The sequence below is a fragment of the Ochotona princeps genome, chromosome 8, assembly GCF_030435755.1.
Source record: "Ochotona princeps isolate mOchPri1 chromosome 8, mOchPri1.hap1, whole genome shotgun sequence".
Taxonomy (NCBI): domain Eukaryota; kingdom Metazoa; phylum Chordata; class Mammalia; order Lagomorpha; family Ochotonidae; genus Ochotona; species Ochotona princeps.
The window spans coordinates 65858829-65876610 of record NC_080839.1 but is presented as its reverse complement, the minus strand read 5'-3'; the positions used below and the strand labels follow the sequence as shown (position 1 = coordinate 65876610).

Here is a 17782-nt window from a genome sequence, read left to right as displayed (position 1 = left end):
TACAAGCTACAGCATGCAGTTACAGATGTTCAAGTCAGAGAGACCTGGATTCAAATTACAGCTTAGGTAACTGACATTCTTGGGCAAGTTTTCCTGAATCTCCTGAGGCATCAGTTTCCTAATCTATAATTTGGTAAAAAGACAGCTACTTTGAGGTGTGTTTTCCTTCCCAGGAAAGGAACTCACTGACTACTAAAATCAAGTGGCAGTGCGAATATTTAACTCTCCTTTAAAGTAGAGCACAGGCCTCAGTAAATCGCAAAGTGAAGCCACATGTACCAAGCCATCAAACCATCATTCACCCGACTCACCTGAAACACGGAGGGACAAGCTCTGGCGGTAGAGTCAGTGGCAACGGCTGTCCAGCTTTGGCCATGTCAGTGAGGTGCATGGCAAGGATGAACTCCTCGGCTTTCAGCTGCCCATCACCATCAATGTCCGCCAGAGTCCTACAGAAAACGGGAAGATTCACAACTCAAAGTCCGTTTGCGTAACATATGGATTAAATAGTTTAAATTCTTATTTCGGGGGAAAAAATGACAGTAAAACAATTGGGTTAACACATTTTAGTAAAACATGAAGATATTCAGAAAAGTTAGCTCATTTTTACCTTAATTATTATAACAAAAATACACAGAAGAAACTGAAATATAAAGGAAAACACACAGTGTAAAAAAGTGGCTTGTCTTAGTTCCTGGTTAATTCACCTATCAAACCACATTTACCTAAATATTAAAATAGAGGTAATCTCTGATTTCCCATAGAAAGCATTATATAAAGCAAACAATGTCTTGCTTGTAAGATAATTAAATGTCAAATTCTCAAATATAATATTTTGCGCATTTACAATCAAAGTAAGCATCTACTTCCAAATTCTGCTTTTATGGAGTATCTGTGATTCTTCTGCTTTGATTACAGGAACAGTGTCTTTCTGCAAATAGAGGACGTATAGCTAACAATCATAATTAAGGGACAAACTCACCAGATAGTAGCCAGCTGAGTTTGAGAAAGATTTGACTGAAGAAGGGCATTTCTGGCTTGAAAACCTAATTGAGTGGGAAAAGCATAAGAAAAAAAAATTCTTTAACCTCTTTAAAGTCATGCAAACCTACATAGCTTTTACCTATAAAACAACATTGCTACTACCCCAGGGAACTTTCAACATCAAAATGTTTTGATTGTTTTATCAGATGCCAGAAACTAAGTATTCAGGTAGTAACTGTAATCTCAGCCAAAAGGAGTTAGAAATGTGGAATTAGTGAACACAAGTGCTCTCCCATATCCTTCCAGCAAAAGAACAGCACACACAAAGGATGCACAAGGCACCAGGCACAAGGTATCAGAGTAAAGCTCAAGTTTTTTACTCCCAGAGCTGTGTGGAACACAGCTCTGTGAATGCCTGCTCAGATCTCATCTTCCTAATTTAAATCTGGACCATGGATGTTGCACCTCGCTCTTCTAGTGACTGAGCCTTGAGTGCTGTAGCAGTCAGCCCCCATTCTGGGGCCAGCCTTAGTCAAGCCCCACCCAAAATTGCTTCGCATACAACAGATGGTGTCTGCCAATTCCTCCTCAGCAAAAGCTAACCAAACACAGCTGATCACACTGTTCCAGGGAGCTCCCAGCAGAGGATTTGATCAGCAAAGCTACCACAAGGAACAACATACAAGGAACAACATGCAGCACAATGTTTTAATTTTATGGATTTAAATCTTTTGCATTTCAATTAATACAAATTACATAAAGAAAAACACCAGAAATGGCTCACAGTTTCACTCAACTAATTACTCCTCAGTTGTAACTTAAGAAATGAGATCTGAGGAGGTCATACTTGTGCTAAAAGGAGAATACTTCAAACCTGAAGAAAAGTTCAATAACTAATATTTCAGCTCTTGGCCAAAAAGAATGCAAAGATGATCTTTTAGCACTAGACAACACAGCAAGCAGGAGAAAAAAGAGAGTAAATGTAAATGGCTAAATGCCTATGGATAGGGGCTTTGTGTGTGCAGCCCAAGTCTGAAAAATATAAAGGGCCACTAAAAGCCAGCACAGAATGTTACCAAGGAACGTCCACTTGGACATGCACACTCACAGTCTGCCAACCCCTGGGTATCGCATATCCTCTGCCTCCAATGCCTGCTCCTCCACTCTCTGCCTGCTGGTCTGTTTATCCTCTAGAATCCAGCTTAAACATCACCTTCTGTGTAACCTTCTCTCAGAGCTGCTCATGTTCTCATTTGCATTTAGTACAGCACTTTTAAGCTCAAGCGCTTGAGGCCACGTGAGCTGTACTACATTTTTTCGAAGGTGTGGATCAGGTCTTCCTTCTCCCTGCAGGTCAGTGCCTAAGAACATTCAGAGGACACATGGCTGGTATGGAGTTGAGCCAGTGTATTAATCTAAATCAGTTAAAGACTGTGTGATTAGGGAGAAAAGAAAGAGATGAAAAAGGAAAAAAAACAGATCACCAACTGCTACATTTGAATTAACATAGACAGGCAGATCCAAGTTAGCCTTGACCTTATACACTTGGACTCATACAAGTATGTATACAGCATACAAGCAAAACTGCTCTTCTTAAAGAAAGTCCCGTCCTTACCTACAAACATACAGCTTTATCCTCAGAATACCATCCTCTAAAAACACAACATTTAACTTCCATACATTGTGGCAGACATAGACAAAGCACCACTAGTAGACTCTTTCTTAATAGTTTGCTCTCCAGTCAGCCCTTCATACCTCAAAGCAGAACAACCTCTGTACTCACAGTACATACACAGTGTACTCAGATTCAGTGAGCTGCTTAAAATAGATTTTTACCTAGGCAGATAACATATACCCAACACTCACACAGAGAAACACAATGCTTCTAGCACCTCGGGAGCAATGTATATGGCTCCTTCTCAATAGAGGAACTAGGCTGTTCTGCTTTCTGTCACTAATTAGGCTTCCCATTCTTTAGCTTCATTTGATGGTTTCAATAATAGAGACCTTTTGCCAGATTTTTTTTTATCTAATAGAATATCTGTGAAATTCACTTATGCTACTACCCATATCAGCAAGCCATTCATTCCTATCGCCATATCTACTACACAAATGCACTATGATTTATTCATTCTCTGTTGATGGACACTGAAGCTGTGACTACTTCTATGCTTATCTTTTTTTTTAAGCATGTCTTCCTAATCCACTGTTGGCAGCTAAAGAAACTTTTTAAATGCAAAATGTAGAGCTCAGAAAAAGTTCACTATTTTAGTGACCCTGTGACCTGAGGTTCTATGTCTACTGTTTGACGCTCAGGGGATGCAGGTTGACCTTCCCAGGAGACAGGTGCTTGCTTTCTGAAACGTTCAGAATATGTTTATGTGCTCAAGTTGACAGAAATGGCTGGGAAACAAACAACAGATTTGGATCCATCTCTAAATCCTACACAACTTAGAATATTTATCAAATACCTGCTACACATTAGGATGCTAATTCTGTAGGGTAACTATGAAGGACGAGTTCAAACGCAAGTTCAGAAACCCACATAAAAGATGGATTCTCTCCTACCTTGGAGCACGGTATGTACCTACCTGACAGGTATCCACTCATGCTTTTATCAAGACTATTAAATTTCTGCCGATATTTTAATCTTGAAGGCTGAGGAACTGCCCACTCAGAGGGCCCCATCTTGGGCGAATTCCCTGAGAGTGATGCAGTTGAGGAAGTTGAACTACAATGAAATTGATTTAAAATGTTTATGTTATAGAATAAATACATTCAATTAAGCTTCTATTAGGCAGAGACATTAACCATCATGCTTTATAAAAGATAATAATAATTTTTTCTGTATTTGATATTTTTAAAACATTTATATTTAGTCAATTAGTTATTATCATTAAAACAAGTAACATATGAAGCCTAGAATGCCACAAGACAACGATGTATCAAGAACTAGGGCCTGACCCTTCACAGTTATTAAATCTAACCTTCGAAACAAACTAAAAAGACCTTTCTACCTCCATCCTGTACATGAGTAAGGATGGGCAAAGTGTGACTCAGAGCTACTGAGAACAGATAAGGTCATGTCAATGAGTGTCTTACTCTGGGATACAAATGTTCATCTTACGGGTCAAAGCTAATTCTTTGTACACAGTTTCGAACAGTACAGTGGCATGACATAAAAGGTAATGAATGATGCCTTTGTGCTTTCTGAAATTTAGAGGATAATCAGCAGAATTCTCTTTAAAAAGAAGTTAACAATAAATAACAATTATCAGTCATTTTGGGAAATGTAAATACCTTTTAAAAAATAAACGCACCTAGCAATGAGCCAAAAATGTGACTAACTAAAATAAAGCAGAATTGTCTTATTTACATAAACATTTTCTAAAGCAAAATAACAGGACATTTAATAATTAAAAAATAAAATCACAAATCTACCTTATGTGAGTTGCAAATAATAAGTTTATCTTAAGTACTTATGTTTGGCCTCTACAAAGTAAAAGCTGGATAAGCACAAAGCTTATGACTCCTTGTTAAAGCATAAGAAGTTGTGCTAAATGCTCATACCTACTAGATCCTAAATCAATCAGCGACTGGGCCTTCTGTATGCTAGCACCACCAAATCCTCCCATCATCAGACTGTAAGATGATGTGTGAGGCAATGCTGGAAAAAAAAAACACAACAGAAAAAAGGAAAAGGTTCACACTAAACAATACTGAAAGGACAAAGGAAATGTGTATCTATTTGGACACATAAAAGTATCCTTTTTCGCATGAAACACAAAGTACTTACTTGAGGATGAGTAAGGAATGGACAAAGGCTGAATGAGGCTAGGGGTCCCATTTGGTAATGATGAGGTGCTAACAGAAGGCACTAGGGGAGCAGGCATCATTAAGGGAGGAAGGCTGGTCCCTGAAGTCGCAGACGTCAAGGGTGCTGCCATGGGTGCCACTGCAGGCAAAGACTGAGGAATGGACAGGTTGGGCATGCTTCCCATCCCTAAGGACAAAAGAACACACATTTCCTCATACCACTCAATCAATTATTAAACACATACCAAAAACCAAGCTTACATACTGGTGAGCAGGTCCAATGCTTACAAAGTATCCTGGACAAACTATCCTTATGAAGCCATAATGTAGCACTAAACCAGCAGTGAGGGTGGTAAGCTACTGTTTTTAATATTAATATTGCTACCTGTATGAGGCCTTTTTCAATTAAACAATATTCTACCAGATGAAATGTGGGGTTTTGTACAAGCTTAATAAATTCAGTGCTACTAAGTTATTTGACTAACATAAACACACACTTTCCAAATAAACAAGTTTTAATTAGCAGATACTTTGGAAGGCCCAGTTACGCATATTCATTATTTCCAAGAAAGCATACCAAATATTTCACTTTTCTTGTACATAAAATAACTTTGAACTTAAAAAAGTTTCTTTAAAAGAAACTAAGTGGTGACTTTTATTTCTTTACTAACTGTAGAAGACTAAGTACTAAATACAGTATGAAAATGTGATCACACAGTGATTTGGTATTTATCTCTAGAGCTCACTGCAATGAAGACAGCACTGCTAGTTTTAAGATCTAACATCTGGAGCGAAAGGACATGTTTCAGATGTACAGAGATATTCAAAATGAGTGCTTCTTGCACATAATCATGTAAAATGCCTATTCAAAATTAATACAAAACATACAGCTGGTTATCTGTGATGCACATGCAAATTAACTAGCATATAGTTTGTAATGTTGGGCCCAAGTTTAGCTAACCAATTAACCTTTACATTAAGGAATTTTTTTTATTTACACATAATTTGTAAATTACTTCTAAATGAAACCATTTTAAGGGAATTCAAAAAATTTCAAATTGTTTTATTACTCATATATATAGAGAAAATGAACGGTGCAAGGATATTTCCAAGAGCCCATAGAAAATGGAATTAAAAGAAAGTTTATTTAGGTGCCAAAAAAAAAAAGACACAGTTAAGTCATGCACAGTATTTTCATGATATACATTATCCACAAACTGTTTGAAGAGTTCACATACACAAGGACTTCAAAATCTTTACAGTATGGGATGGTCATCGACCTACAAGTTAAGATGCCAGTATGGATGCCTACATCCTGTGTTGGAGGGGCTGAGAGTGAGTCCTGGCTCCATACCAGATTCCAGATCCCTGCTAAATGTGTCCCTGGGAAGCAGCAGGTGATGGCTCAATGAGTTGGGTCCTGGCCATCCACATGGCAGACCCTAGACCGTGGTGCCTGCTTTTGGTTCCAGTCTCAGCCCAGTGCCAGCCATTGTAGGCACTTGTGGAGTAAACCAGTGGATAGGAGCTGTGTCTGTTTCTTAGATAAATGCTAAAAAGTAAATTAAAAATTTTAAAGTTCATTTGCCTCTGGGCTTGAAAATTAGTTTTACATACATTTTTTTACACTTAAATAAACTTATATTTTGCTTATTTATTTGACAGGCAGAGACAGAAACATAGAGGAAGAGAGAGGGAGAGAAGGAAGGGGAAGAGAGAGAGCTCATCTGATAGTTTACTCCCCACATGGCCACAACAAAGCCAGGAACTAGGAACTAAATGCAAGTCTCTCGCATGAGTGGTAGGAACTTAGCTACTCAAACCATCACTGCTGCCTCCCAGGGCCTGCATTTACAGAACCTAGAATCAGGGGCTAGAGCCAGGTGTTGAACCCAGATACTCCAAGATGGGGACATCTTAAGCCCTAAGGCCGAATGCATTCCCCTGAAATGATTACTTAACTCCATCTCTCCATGAACTTGTTAAAGTTCCCTTGCATTCAGGATTGGCTATAACCATGAGGAGTTATATCATTTATTACTCAATTGTGAGTTATGACAGGCAACACCAAGTAGACCAGATATCAAAGCAAGAAGCATAAATCAGAATTGTCTCTGGATAGCTGGGACATGTGGACATGCTAACTATAACTATATTTAATATTTTTGGGGGGCTGGCATTGTGGCACAGCAAGTTAAGCCACCACTTGTGCTGTCAGCATCCAATGAAAGTGTCAGTTTAAGACCTGGATGCTCCACTTTTGATGCAGTTCCCGACTCATGTGCTGAAGAAAGCAGCAGAAGATGGCCCAAGAACTTGGGCTTCTGCCTCCCACAGGGGAGATCAGATGAAGTTCCAGGCTTTGGCCTGGCCAAGCTCCAACAGTTGCAGTCACTGGGGGAGTAAACTCTGTTTCAAATGAGTAAATAAATCTTAAAAATATTTAAAAATAAAAATAAAAAATGCTTAAAAACAAATCTTAATACTATCTCAGACTTGAAAATTAACTTGGAGTGTGGAGATTGTTATTTTATTTATTTATTTTTTTTTTTATTAACAAACCCTTTTCTAATTCCCAAATATTATGGGCAGGAATCAAGTGTAACTACCAAATGCTGAAAATAAATTAATAAACACATACCAAAACGAGCAGAAATTAATGGAGAGAACATTGGAGGCTGTTTCATAATAGGAGGGAGAACCATGGGCAACTGTTGGCCTTGAAGCTTCAATTTGATGAGTTTCATAGCTATGGAGAACTCCTGCTGATCCATCTTCCCATCCTTGTTCAGGTCTGATAAAGCCCTACAGGAGCAGGAGACAGATAGATTGGTATGTGGGGTGTGACAAGAACACCAACATTACTTTTGAGGTTGACAATGACATGGCATTTCCATGACAGCATCTACTGAGCCCTGCCTGTCTATACGCATTCTAGAAAACTCTGGGCAGAATTCCACCAATGTGGATACAAAGGAATTATTCAAAAGTAGAAGAATTCTGACTGCAATTTAGTCATTTGTTCTAGTATTATTGAATGTATGCTATGTGCCTGGCTCTCTACAAGATACGGGGGTATTCCAAGTGGGAAAAAAATGGAGTAGGGTTTGTTATTAACTGAACACACACATACGCAACTCCAGGTATCACAGAAGCAGCTCCCAAGGGAAGGGAGGGCTGATTTTAGATTTACAGGTTGTAAATCAAATGAACCAAAATAACAAAAAGAAGAATTTGAGATCCTGCCAAATTGTAAAGAAATTCTTCTCGGTGATCATGAATGTAACTTTGCAAAATTAGGCCTACAAGACACAATGCCAGTTGTTTTTAATTATTAGCTCAACAAAATGTACTTTGCAAAAGCTGACGAAATATTATTTCACAACAATAAAGTGAAATCAAAATGTCATTAACACAAATTATAAAAAGCAACAGAATAGCAAAAATTGCTCAATAAAATGTATTTTGTAAAAGTTGAAGAAATATTATTTCACAATTAAGTAAGATCTAAAACAATGTCATTAACACAAATTATAAAAAGCAACAGAACAGCGGAAATTTTTAAAATAAAACACTTTACCATATTTCAGCTAAAACAGGAGCTGGCAGACCTGACTGTAGGAAAAAAGAGCGGGCTTGATCACCTGAAGGAATGAAAAACAAACACCAAGCAGTAGATTAATAAATGGAATCATTCCAATGCCTCTGGATAATAACAAAGGGGGAAAGTTATGGATTTATTATAACTTTAATTCTAATTATTAAAGAACAAGCATAATCATTTACTTTAATAACACATAGATGTTTTAAAGCAACAAATGCCACAACCGAATTTATTCATCTGAGTTTTCCCTCAGTTGGTATCTTATTTGGTAACACTGTATTTAATAAAACTTATTATTAAAAACACTGTTTTAAAAAAAGATTTGTTTTTTTAATCGAAAGGCATTGTTACGGGGGGCGGGGAGGGTGTGCTGTGGAAGGAGGAAAGAGACAGAGAAAGAGAGAGATCTTCCATCCACTGGTTACTTGCCAAATGGCTGTAACAGCTGGAGCTGACCTGATCTGAAACCTGCAGTCAGGAGCTTCTTTTTGGGTCTCCCACATGGACAGAGGAGCCAAAGGACTCAAGTCATCCTCGACTGCTTTCCCAGGCCACAAGCAGGGAGCTGTTTGCTAGTTCAGTCTCTTCATTGCTACAACAACCAGATCTTTCCTAATACCTAATCTTTTCTTCCTAATACCTGTTAGAGAATAGTATATTTGGGAGATTGTTGCCACGACACAATAGGCTAAGCCACCACTTGTGGCAGCATTTCATGTCCTGGCTTCTGCTGGCTTCTGATCCATCTGCCTGCTTATGGCCTGGGAAAGCAGTCCCAATGCTTTGGGACCCTGCACCCACGTGGGAGAACCGGAAGAGGTTCCTGGTTCCCGGCATCAGATGGGCGCACACCGGCCGTTGCGGCTTACTTGGGGAGTGATTCATCGGATGGAAAATCTTCCTCTCTGTTTCTCCTCCTCTCTGTATATCTGACTGTAATAAAATAAATAAATCTTAAAAAAAAAAAAAAAGTACCTACCTCACAAGTTTGCTGTACAGGATAAATAAGAGAATTTATCTAGCATAGCACATGCATAGTACAAACTGACTAGCATAGCTGCAACTGTATATATAACTGCATACAAAGAGCTAAGATGTTTTGGCACAGAAAAAAAATTTTTTCACTTAGAGAAAAAACTTGAAAGACACATTTAATTTTATCCCCTTTGGCTCCGGAGGTCTTTCTGCAAAACAAGGACTGGGATCAACAATAAATGCTTGGCATAGGCTTAGAGACATAACATTATGAAAAGAGGATTCAGGGCAAACACTATTTTCTGGGAAATTAATCTCAAAAATAAATGTAAAGCTAACATGTGAAACCAGAAAACTAAACAGAAATTATTGACTATCATTTAATATTTAGAAAAAAATCTTCCACATGCCAAACCCAGAACAAATTAAGATAGTTCCAGAAGGTCACTGTTGTGCAGTGGGTTACATTTTGAGATGCTGGCATCCCATATCAGAGTGCCAGCTTGAGTCCCAGCTACTCTGCTTCCTATTCAACTCTTAGCCAATGTGTCCAGGAAGGCACAGAAAGAGGGTCCAATTCTTTGCGCTCTGTCACCCATGTGGGAGACTAGAACGGGTCTGGTTCTAGCTCTTGGCTTCAGCCCGGCCCAGTTCTCGATTCTAAGATGCTGGACTCTATGTTTGGTATACGCTTGCAATGGGGGAATCTCAACTGAACTTGAGCTGTGGTTATGCAACAAGGTGGAGGAATCCACCATGATGGGAGGGTTTGGGGAGGGGTGGGGAGAACCCAAGTACCTATGTAACTGTGTCACATAATACAATGTAATTACTGAAGTTAAATAATAAATAATTAAAAAAAAAAGAAAAAGTAAAAATATTTTAATAGCATATTATTTATTTCAAAGTTATTATAAATAGCATATCTGCTGTTCAATGTAAGTTTTTATGGTGTCATATACACAAAACAATGTGACACAATGGACTAATAACACAAATTTGATAGCAGTCCAATTAAAAATACTAAGACATTCCAGGCAAAGAAATGTAATTTATAAATAAAACAAAAATCACGAACACAAACCTGTTATGTATCCTCCTGAAGGTTTCAGGTTGTCAAACTGCTTGTCATGTTTAGTCCGTTCTTCAGAGGTGATAGCCCACATATTTGGCCCTCCTAAAACACAAGTGAAAGAAAGAAATGGTACGTCTGTACACACAGGAATGTTCAAAACACAATTCTAGGGGGCTGCTGTGGCACAAAGAATTAAGCCACCACCTGCAATGCTGTTGGCTCAAGTTCTTGCTGCTTCACTTCAGTTTTTGCTTGTTTGTTTTGTTAAAACTTATTTATTTGAAAGAGAGTGAGACAGCAAACAAGGGAGACCTTTCATTTGTTGGTTCATCTCCTAGATGGCTGCAATGGCCAGGACTGGGCCAGGTGGCAACTGGAGCCAGAAGCTTCTTCCAGGTCTCCCAAGTGGGTAACAGTAGCCCAAACACTTGGACCATTATTTGCTGCTTTGCCCAGGCAGGGAGCTGGATTGGTAGTAGAGCAGCAGGGACAAGAACCATCATCTACATATGGAATGCACTATACCACAATGCAGCACCCAAGGCTGCTCTGCTTCGATCTAACTAACTGCCTGGGAAAACAGTAGAAGATGCCCCAAGTGCTAGGGCCCCTGAGGTTCCTGACTCCTGGCTCTGGCCTGGCTCAGCCCTGGTCACTGGGTAATTTGGGGAGTGAACAGGCAAGAGGACGATCGGTCTCTCGCTCTCTTCCTCCCGTGTGTGTGTGTGTGTGTGTGTGTGCGTGTGTGTGTGTGTGTGAAAGAGTATGCGTGTGTGTATCTCTTTCATTGTAACTCTGTCAAATAAACAAATCTTTACTAAAAACAAAAAAAACCCTCACAATTCTAGAATGTAAATATGAGTCAGAAATGTCCGTTTAGTGAGAACATTTCATATCTGAGTGACACGGGTAGACATCTATCATAACCTTATATAGAGTAGCCTAAGGCTTGCCATTATGCATTCATTTAACAATTTAACATACCACTCATTGGAAATGGGTCACAAGCTAAAGACTGGCAATGAAAAGAATTCATACTTTAAAAAACAACAAACTTTGCAATGCTCACCTTTCCAAATGCTGAAGCAGACCCATTATATACAGGCTATACACCCAGAATGAGACATCAGGAAAGATTAAGAGTGAGACAGAGCCTTGACGTCTGACCTGAATTTGACCAAGTGAAGATGTTGGGTCAGAGCATTTTATAGCAAGAAATAACAGCACAAGAGGCCTACACACGTACAACACACAGCAGGTGCACTGAGAAGAACTAACAACGACAGTATCATACAAGAATAGGAAAGTGGTAAGAAGCAAGCAGCCTAGAACTATTTGTAAGGAGCTTCTATGTCATTCTAAGGGGTCTGATCTGATCTTACCTTGGGTATGGTGGAGAGTTAGGTAGTATTATTTTTTTTAAAGGTAAGTCTTTAATTTGGAACAACTTCATATTTCTAGAACAATTACAGAGACAACACAGGGTTCCTTCACCCAACTTCTAAGCTTTTTTTTTTTTTTTTTTAAAGATTTATTCATTTTATTACAGCCAGATATACACAGAGGAGGAGAGACAGAGAGGAAGATCTTCCGTCCGATGATTCACTCCCCAAGTGAGCCGCAACGGGCCGATGCGCGCCGATCCGATGCCGGGAACCTGGAACCTCTTCCGGGTCTCCCACGCGGGTGCAGTGTCCCAAAGCATTGGGCCGTCCTCAACTGCTTTCCCAGGCCACAAGCAGGGAGCTGGATGGGAAGTGGAGCTGCCGGGATTAGAACCGGCGCCCATATGGGATCCCAGGGCTTTCAAGGCGAGGACTTTAGCCGCTAGACCACGCCGCCGGGCCCCAACTTCTAAGCTTAACAATTTAAACACTTGCTGCATTTGTCAAAACAAAGAAACCTGCACTGGTATACCACAACTAACTAAACAAAACATCTCAAGCAGTAGTGGCAGGTGGTAAACCGCAACAAAACCCAATGTTGGGTATTAAGGACAGTACAAAACTCTGATGTGAAGGATGCTACTAGCAGGGGCCTCTGGCAAAGCCAAGCGGCTTCCACCTGCAGGTGCTTTGGAGAGCTGAATCCTTCAGCCACAGAGACCACATGATTTTGTGGCCTGAAAATCCATGATGGGTGTGGCTCAACTTGAACTCATTATCTAACTAAGGTGAGAGACTCAAAAAACCTGGTCTGTTGGATGGAAAGGATATATTCAATAACACAGTGAGCCTGGCTCTCACACAATTTTGGCTTTATTTTAAAATATATATATTTATTCTATTTATTTAATTTATTCATTTGAGATAGAGGAGTGAGGACAGACAGACACACACACACACACAGAGATCTTGTGCTGATTGGTTTACACGCCAAATGGGTATAACAGCAGGGGTTAGATGTGACCAGGCCAAAGCCAGAAACCAGGAACTCCATCTGAGTCTCCCACATGGGTGTATGGAGCTCGAGTCCTTGGGTCATCTGCTGCTGCTTTTCCAGGCACAGGGACAGAGAGCAGGATTATAAGCAGAGCAGGAGGGACTCAAACCAGTGCTTTGATAAAGGACGCTAGTGTTACACTGGTGGTAGATTAGCCCAATGTACCTACCATACCACCAGTCCTGGCATCCTGGCTTCATATGAAAAGGTGGCAGCTGCTGCTCTGAGGAGAAAACTGATTCCCACTCCAAGGTCTGAAGCAAGGCTACTGGAACAGTGAAACCCTGGTTCAGAGAAACTACAAGCTGACAGTGTGTGCTGGGCTCAGTGGCCGTTTACTTCAGGGCTCGTCATGCAAAAACTCAAAGTACATAGGGTCTCCTGGTGGGCAGGACTCAGATCCTGGTATTGCTGCCAATGACCCTAATGTTCGGTTTGCCACCTGGAAAATTACAGGCTGCAGACTAAAGACATCATCTGTGAGACTGCAAATTGAACACAAATTTCAAGGGCTAATTGACTTATCTGGGTCATTCATGTAGGTGCCCATGTGAGGGCTCATTCTCTGTTATAGCCTAAAATCAAGTTGCTGATTAGATGTGGCTACATTTCTGATGCAGAGGTCAATATCGCTGAAGAGATTTGCAACTTCCAGTGGCAACGGGGAGTAGAGGGGAGCGTGTCTCACTGCATGGACCACCTTACCCTCTGACATCTGGAAAATGGGACCTCCAGTTTATTTCTAGGTCATCAGAGGTACCTCAAACTACTGTCATTTTTTATTTTTAATAAATTTCACTGGGTCTGGTACAATGGCTCAATGGGCTAAATCCTCCCCTTAAAAGTACTGGGATCCCATTTAGCTGCTGGTTTGTGTCCCAGATGCTCCACTTCCCACCCAGCCCCCTTCTTATAGCCTGTGAAAACAATGGAGGCTGGTTCAAATCCTAGTGCTGCTGCACCTGTGTGGGCCCCTGTACCTGTAAGACGCCCCAAGGCCATTGTGGCCATTTGGGGAGTAAACCAGCGGATGGAAGATTTTTCTGTCTCCCCTTCTCTCTATAAAACTTCACCTTTCCAATAAAAATCAATAGATATTAAAAAGAAATCCAGGATTCTACCGTTATCATTCCTGGATATGAAGCATTTTTCTTTCCTCTATCAGCAGCTGCAGGGAGGCCTACTTTGTATGATCACCAGGTAAATGACTCCGCTAATAGGAAAGCTAGAGGATTCAAAGTTAGTATTAAGCTAATAAAAATGTTCCAGGTCTCTCTTACGCCAACCCTTTTGGATTACTAGAAAATGCTGAAGTTAGAGGTGTGGAAATGCAACACTGAGTTCATGGAGTTAGAGAGTAATAAGTAGGTGCCTGAGGTAGAAACACCCTGAACTCCTAGAGCCAGCTGTGGATGAGAAGAACAATGATGGAGCTGGTGCTCTGGTGTTGTGGGTAAAGCCGTCACCTGCAGTGCAGGCATCCCAAATGGACGCCAGTTCAAGTCCAGGATGTTTCACCTCGGATCTGGCTCCCCCTGGGGTGCTGGAGAAAGCAGTGTAAGATGGTCCAAGTACTTGGTTCCCTGCAGTCATGTGGGAGACCCAGGAGAAGCTCCTGGCTCCTGGCGACAGCCATTTTGAGCCATCTGGGGAGTGAACCTGAGGATGGATCTCTCCCTTACTATGTCTCTCCCTCTTTCTCTCTGTAACTCTGCCTTTCAAGTAAGTAAAAATAAATCTTAAAAAGAAGCAACACTGGGCCCGGCAGTGTGGCCTAGTGGCTAAAGTCCTCGCCTTGAACGCGCCCTGGGATCCCATATGGGCGCCGGTTCTAATCCCGGCAGCTCCACTTCCCATCCAGCTCCCTGCTTGTGGCCTGGGAAAGCAGTCCAGGACGGCCCAATGCTTTGGGACCCTGCACCCACGTGGGAGACCTGGAGGAAGTTCCAGGTTCCGGCATCGGATCGGCGCAGCACTGGCTGTTGCGGCTCACTTGGGGAGTGAATCATCGGACGGAAGATCTTCCTCTCTGTCTCTCCTCCTCTGTGTATATCTGACTGTAATAAAATAAATAAATCTTAAAAAAAAACAAAAAAGAAGAAGCAACACTGATGATCTTTTCTCAGGAACTGCTCCTCAGGAGACCTCCAGCCAGCCCTGGTTTGGCAGTTCTAACTGCTGCTCAGTCTCCCCCATCAGATCAGACAGACTGCCATTTGGTCTTCATTCTGCTCAACTTTATCAGCAACCTATCAGAAACATCCGGAGATGACCCCAGCAACTGGACCTCCCATTCACATCACTTCCAAAAGTGTGTTCCAACCCTAGCCCCGGTAACTGGATTAATGTATTCAGTTGGCGGTATAAGGATAAATAGCAGAGGCTGAACTGTTTTCAGGCAATCTCTGAAAAACAAGACAACTGGTAACCCTGTGGTGTACAAGTCTTCCAGGAGGCCACATTAGGGGACTATCAAACTGTGTCTTTTGATATAGGTCCCACCTGGGGCCCCAACAATAACAAATATCTTCTCTCCAAGCATAATATGGGCATCCTTGAGATAACTGAGGGTAGAATCTAGGCAGTAATTTGTCGCCCTTCAAAAAAATACTAAAATATAAAAAGAGACATTCAAATGTTTGACAAAATACCTCCTCAGTCCTGAAAAACATTCAGGTTAACCAGAACTTACTGGCAAGGGTTGTTACAGAATTATCCAAGATTTCCTCTTTGTAGACCAAGGTAGAGTATGTGCAATTACCACTGCAACCTACTGCACCTGAATTAATGCCACAGACCATATAGGAAAGTCAATATAAGATTTAAGGAAAAAGTCATTAGCTTTCCAAGATAGTCACTGATGGTTCATAGGGTTTGTTTGGCAGGGACCTCAGCGAACACAGTTGAGACCACCACTTGCTAAGATCAATCTGCATGCAGCTGGGAGCTCTGTTGAAGGCCTTCATTAAATGCTGCATAAAATAAGTAAAATAAACTAAGCCCCATTCTCTCCTCACATTCATCAGAATGACCAACTGATCAATATGCTTATGAGAAACATCTGTCAGAAGCCAGAAATTACTGAGACAATTCTCAGTCCCTCATGGTTCTGTGTATAAGAAAGGCGGTGACAGTCTTGTCCAGGCTGTTTCTCCAGGGACATCAGGACTGTAATCACAGGGATTCCCTGAGCTCGGAGCGCCTCACCTTCAAGCACCAGCATCCACCTGACTCTACTTCTACACCACTACCGCTGGGTTGTAAGATGGAGCAATCTGAACTTGAAACTCCTGCTACCTGCTGTTCCACTTAGTAATACAGTGTTTTGTCTCTGAACAAGGTTCTCAAGTCTTCCATAGGAACTGTCAAACTCAGAAAATCCTCACACATTTCCTTTTTGTTTTGTGCTTTCACTGCCTGGAGTTCTCTGGCCTTTTCAATCTGCGGTGTTTTCACAGTAGACATATGTTGTTTAATGACAGGGACACATTCAGAGAAACGTACTGTCAGGCAATTTTATCAATGTGCAAAAATATTACAGAATGCATTTGCACAAAGGTCACTACCACATCACTAGGAAACCTAATTTCAATGGAACTATGGGCATCAAATAAATACACGATCCATTGTTAACCAAGACATTATTACACAACACATGACCGTGCCTGTCCTCTGGTGGCAGACCTCTCACTAGCACTCAGTACTCCCACCAGGGCTTGGCTGTTACTACCACACGTCACTAGTAATGCTCTCTGTTGGTCCAATCTGTACTCAGGCTGACCTGTGAACTGGAGGGAGGTGGACTTTTCTGCACTCCTACCCCTCTTCCCTGTGGCATACAGTCTTCCTTGGTTGGATTTGGAAAGGACTTTTCTGGTGCTCCTCCAAGCAGAAGGAATGCTGCTTGCTCTACTCCACCTTTTCTGTTTAGTGTTGACATCAGATCTAGAGCCCAAGGTTTTCTTCCCCACCCCAGGGGCAACAGTCTTTGCTGACTCTCTCCCAAGAATGTCAGGCTTTTGCTTAGCAGAAGAGAATCTAGGGAAGTGCATGGTATTGTGTGCCTGTCCTTCCACAGTTGCTGGCAACATCACCGTGAAGATGGGGAAGGGGTCTGCAGGGAGCTCCTTCTGGTCTCTCACAATATCTTCAACCTTCCAGTGAGCACCGACATGATACCCACAGAAGAGAGCTAGGGGTCAATATAACCCCACCCTGTGCCTGTGGTCCCCAGGAACTCCAGATTGACATGTGAGCCCTTACTTGCCAACTGGTAGTTTATTACAATTCTGACCCTGTGACAGTGACCCTCTCTGTTGATTTGCATCCAGTAGGTCTGACATGGAGCTCTGTGGCAAACTGTTCCAATTGTGCTGACAGGTGTGGAAATCCTGATTGGCCCTCAGTCCCACGTTGCACCCTCAAGTCCCGCCTCCTGTGCTTTAGGGTGCTACTGAGAAGGTCAACTCATTCACAAGACTGCCATCTTACGCCTATGCTGAATCCAATCCAATGTGCCCCCTAATTACCAGAAAGGCTCCCAGGTTTCCGCTACACTGATGGTGCCATTCCTATTTTCTAAAGCTGTCTCAGATTAAATAAAATAAATGTTCTCTCCTGGAAGATGGAAAACATGAATTTAAATCACTGTCTTGAAACAAGGTCGAGAACTGAGTTATGAGTTCACATTTCAGTAGGAACAGCAAAGCAGTCATTTTAAAACACGGTCAATAAGATGAAAGGTCCAAAGATTTGAGGGGCCTAAGACACTTCATGAGGCAGTTTACAACTAACCCTAACAAAGCTGAGGCATGAGGCCAGCATTGTTCCAGCACTGGTGCCAGTCCCAGCTGCTCTACTTCTAGTCCAACTCCCTGCAGATGTGT

General features: G+C 41.4%; 1 protein-coding gene across 1 annotated transcript in view; it reads right to left on the bottom strand.

Moving 5' to 3' along the window:
- The window catches only part of ITSN2 (intersectin 2), a 148264-nt gene that overhangs the window by 84387 nt on the left and 46095 nt on the right, over positions 1-17782 (bottom strand). The window contains exons 3-10 of the mRNA XM_058668221.1: positions 10464-10556; positions 8381-8444; positions 7442-7605; positions 4781-4987; positions 4555-4651; positions 3576-3715; positions 983-1046; positions 312-449 (exon numbers count right to left, since the gene is read on the bottom strand). Coding sequence (XP_058524204.1) covers positions 312-449; positions 983-1046; positions 3576-3715; positions 4555-4651; positions 4781-4987; positions 7442-7605; positions 8381-8444; positions 10464-10556 — 967 coding nt within the window. The remainder of the gene's footprint in view (positions 1-311; positions 450-982; positions 1047-3575; positions 3716-4554; positions 4652-4780; positions 4988-7441; positions 7606-8380; positions 8445-10463; positions 10557-17782) is intronic.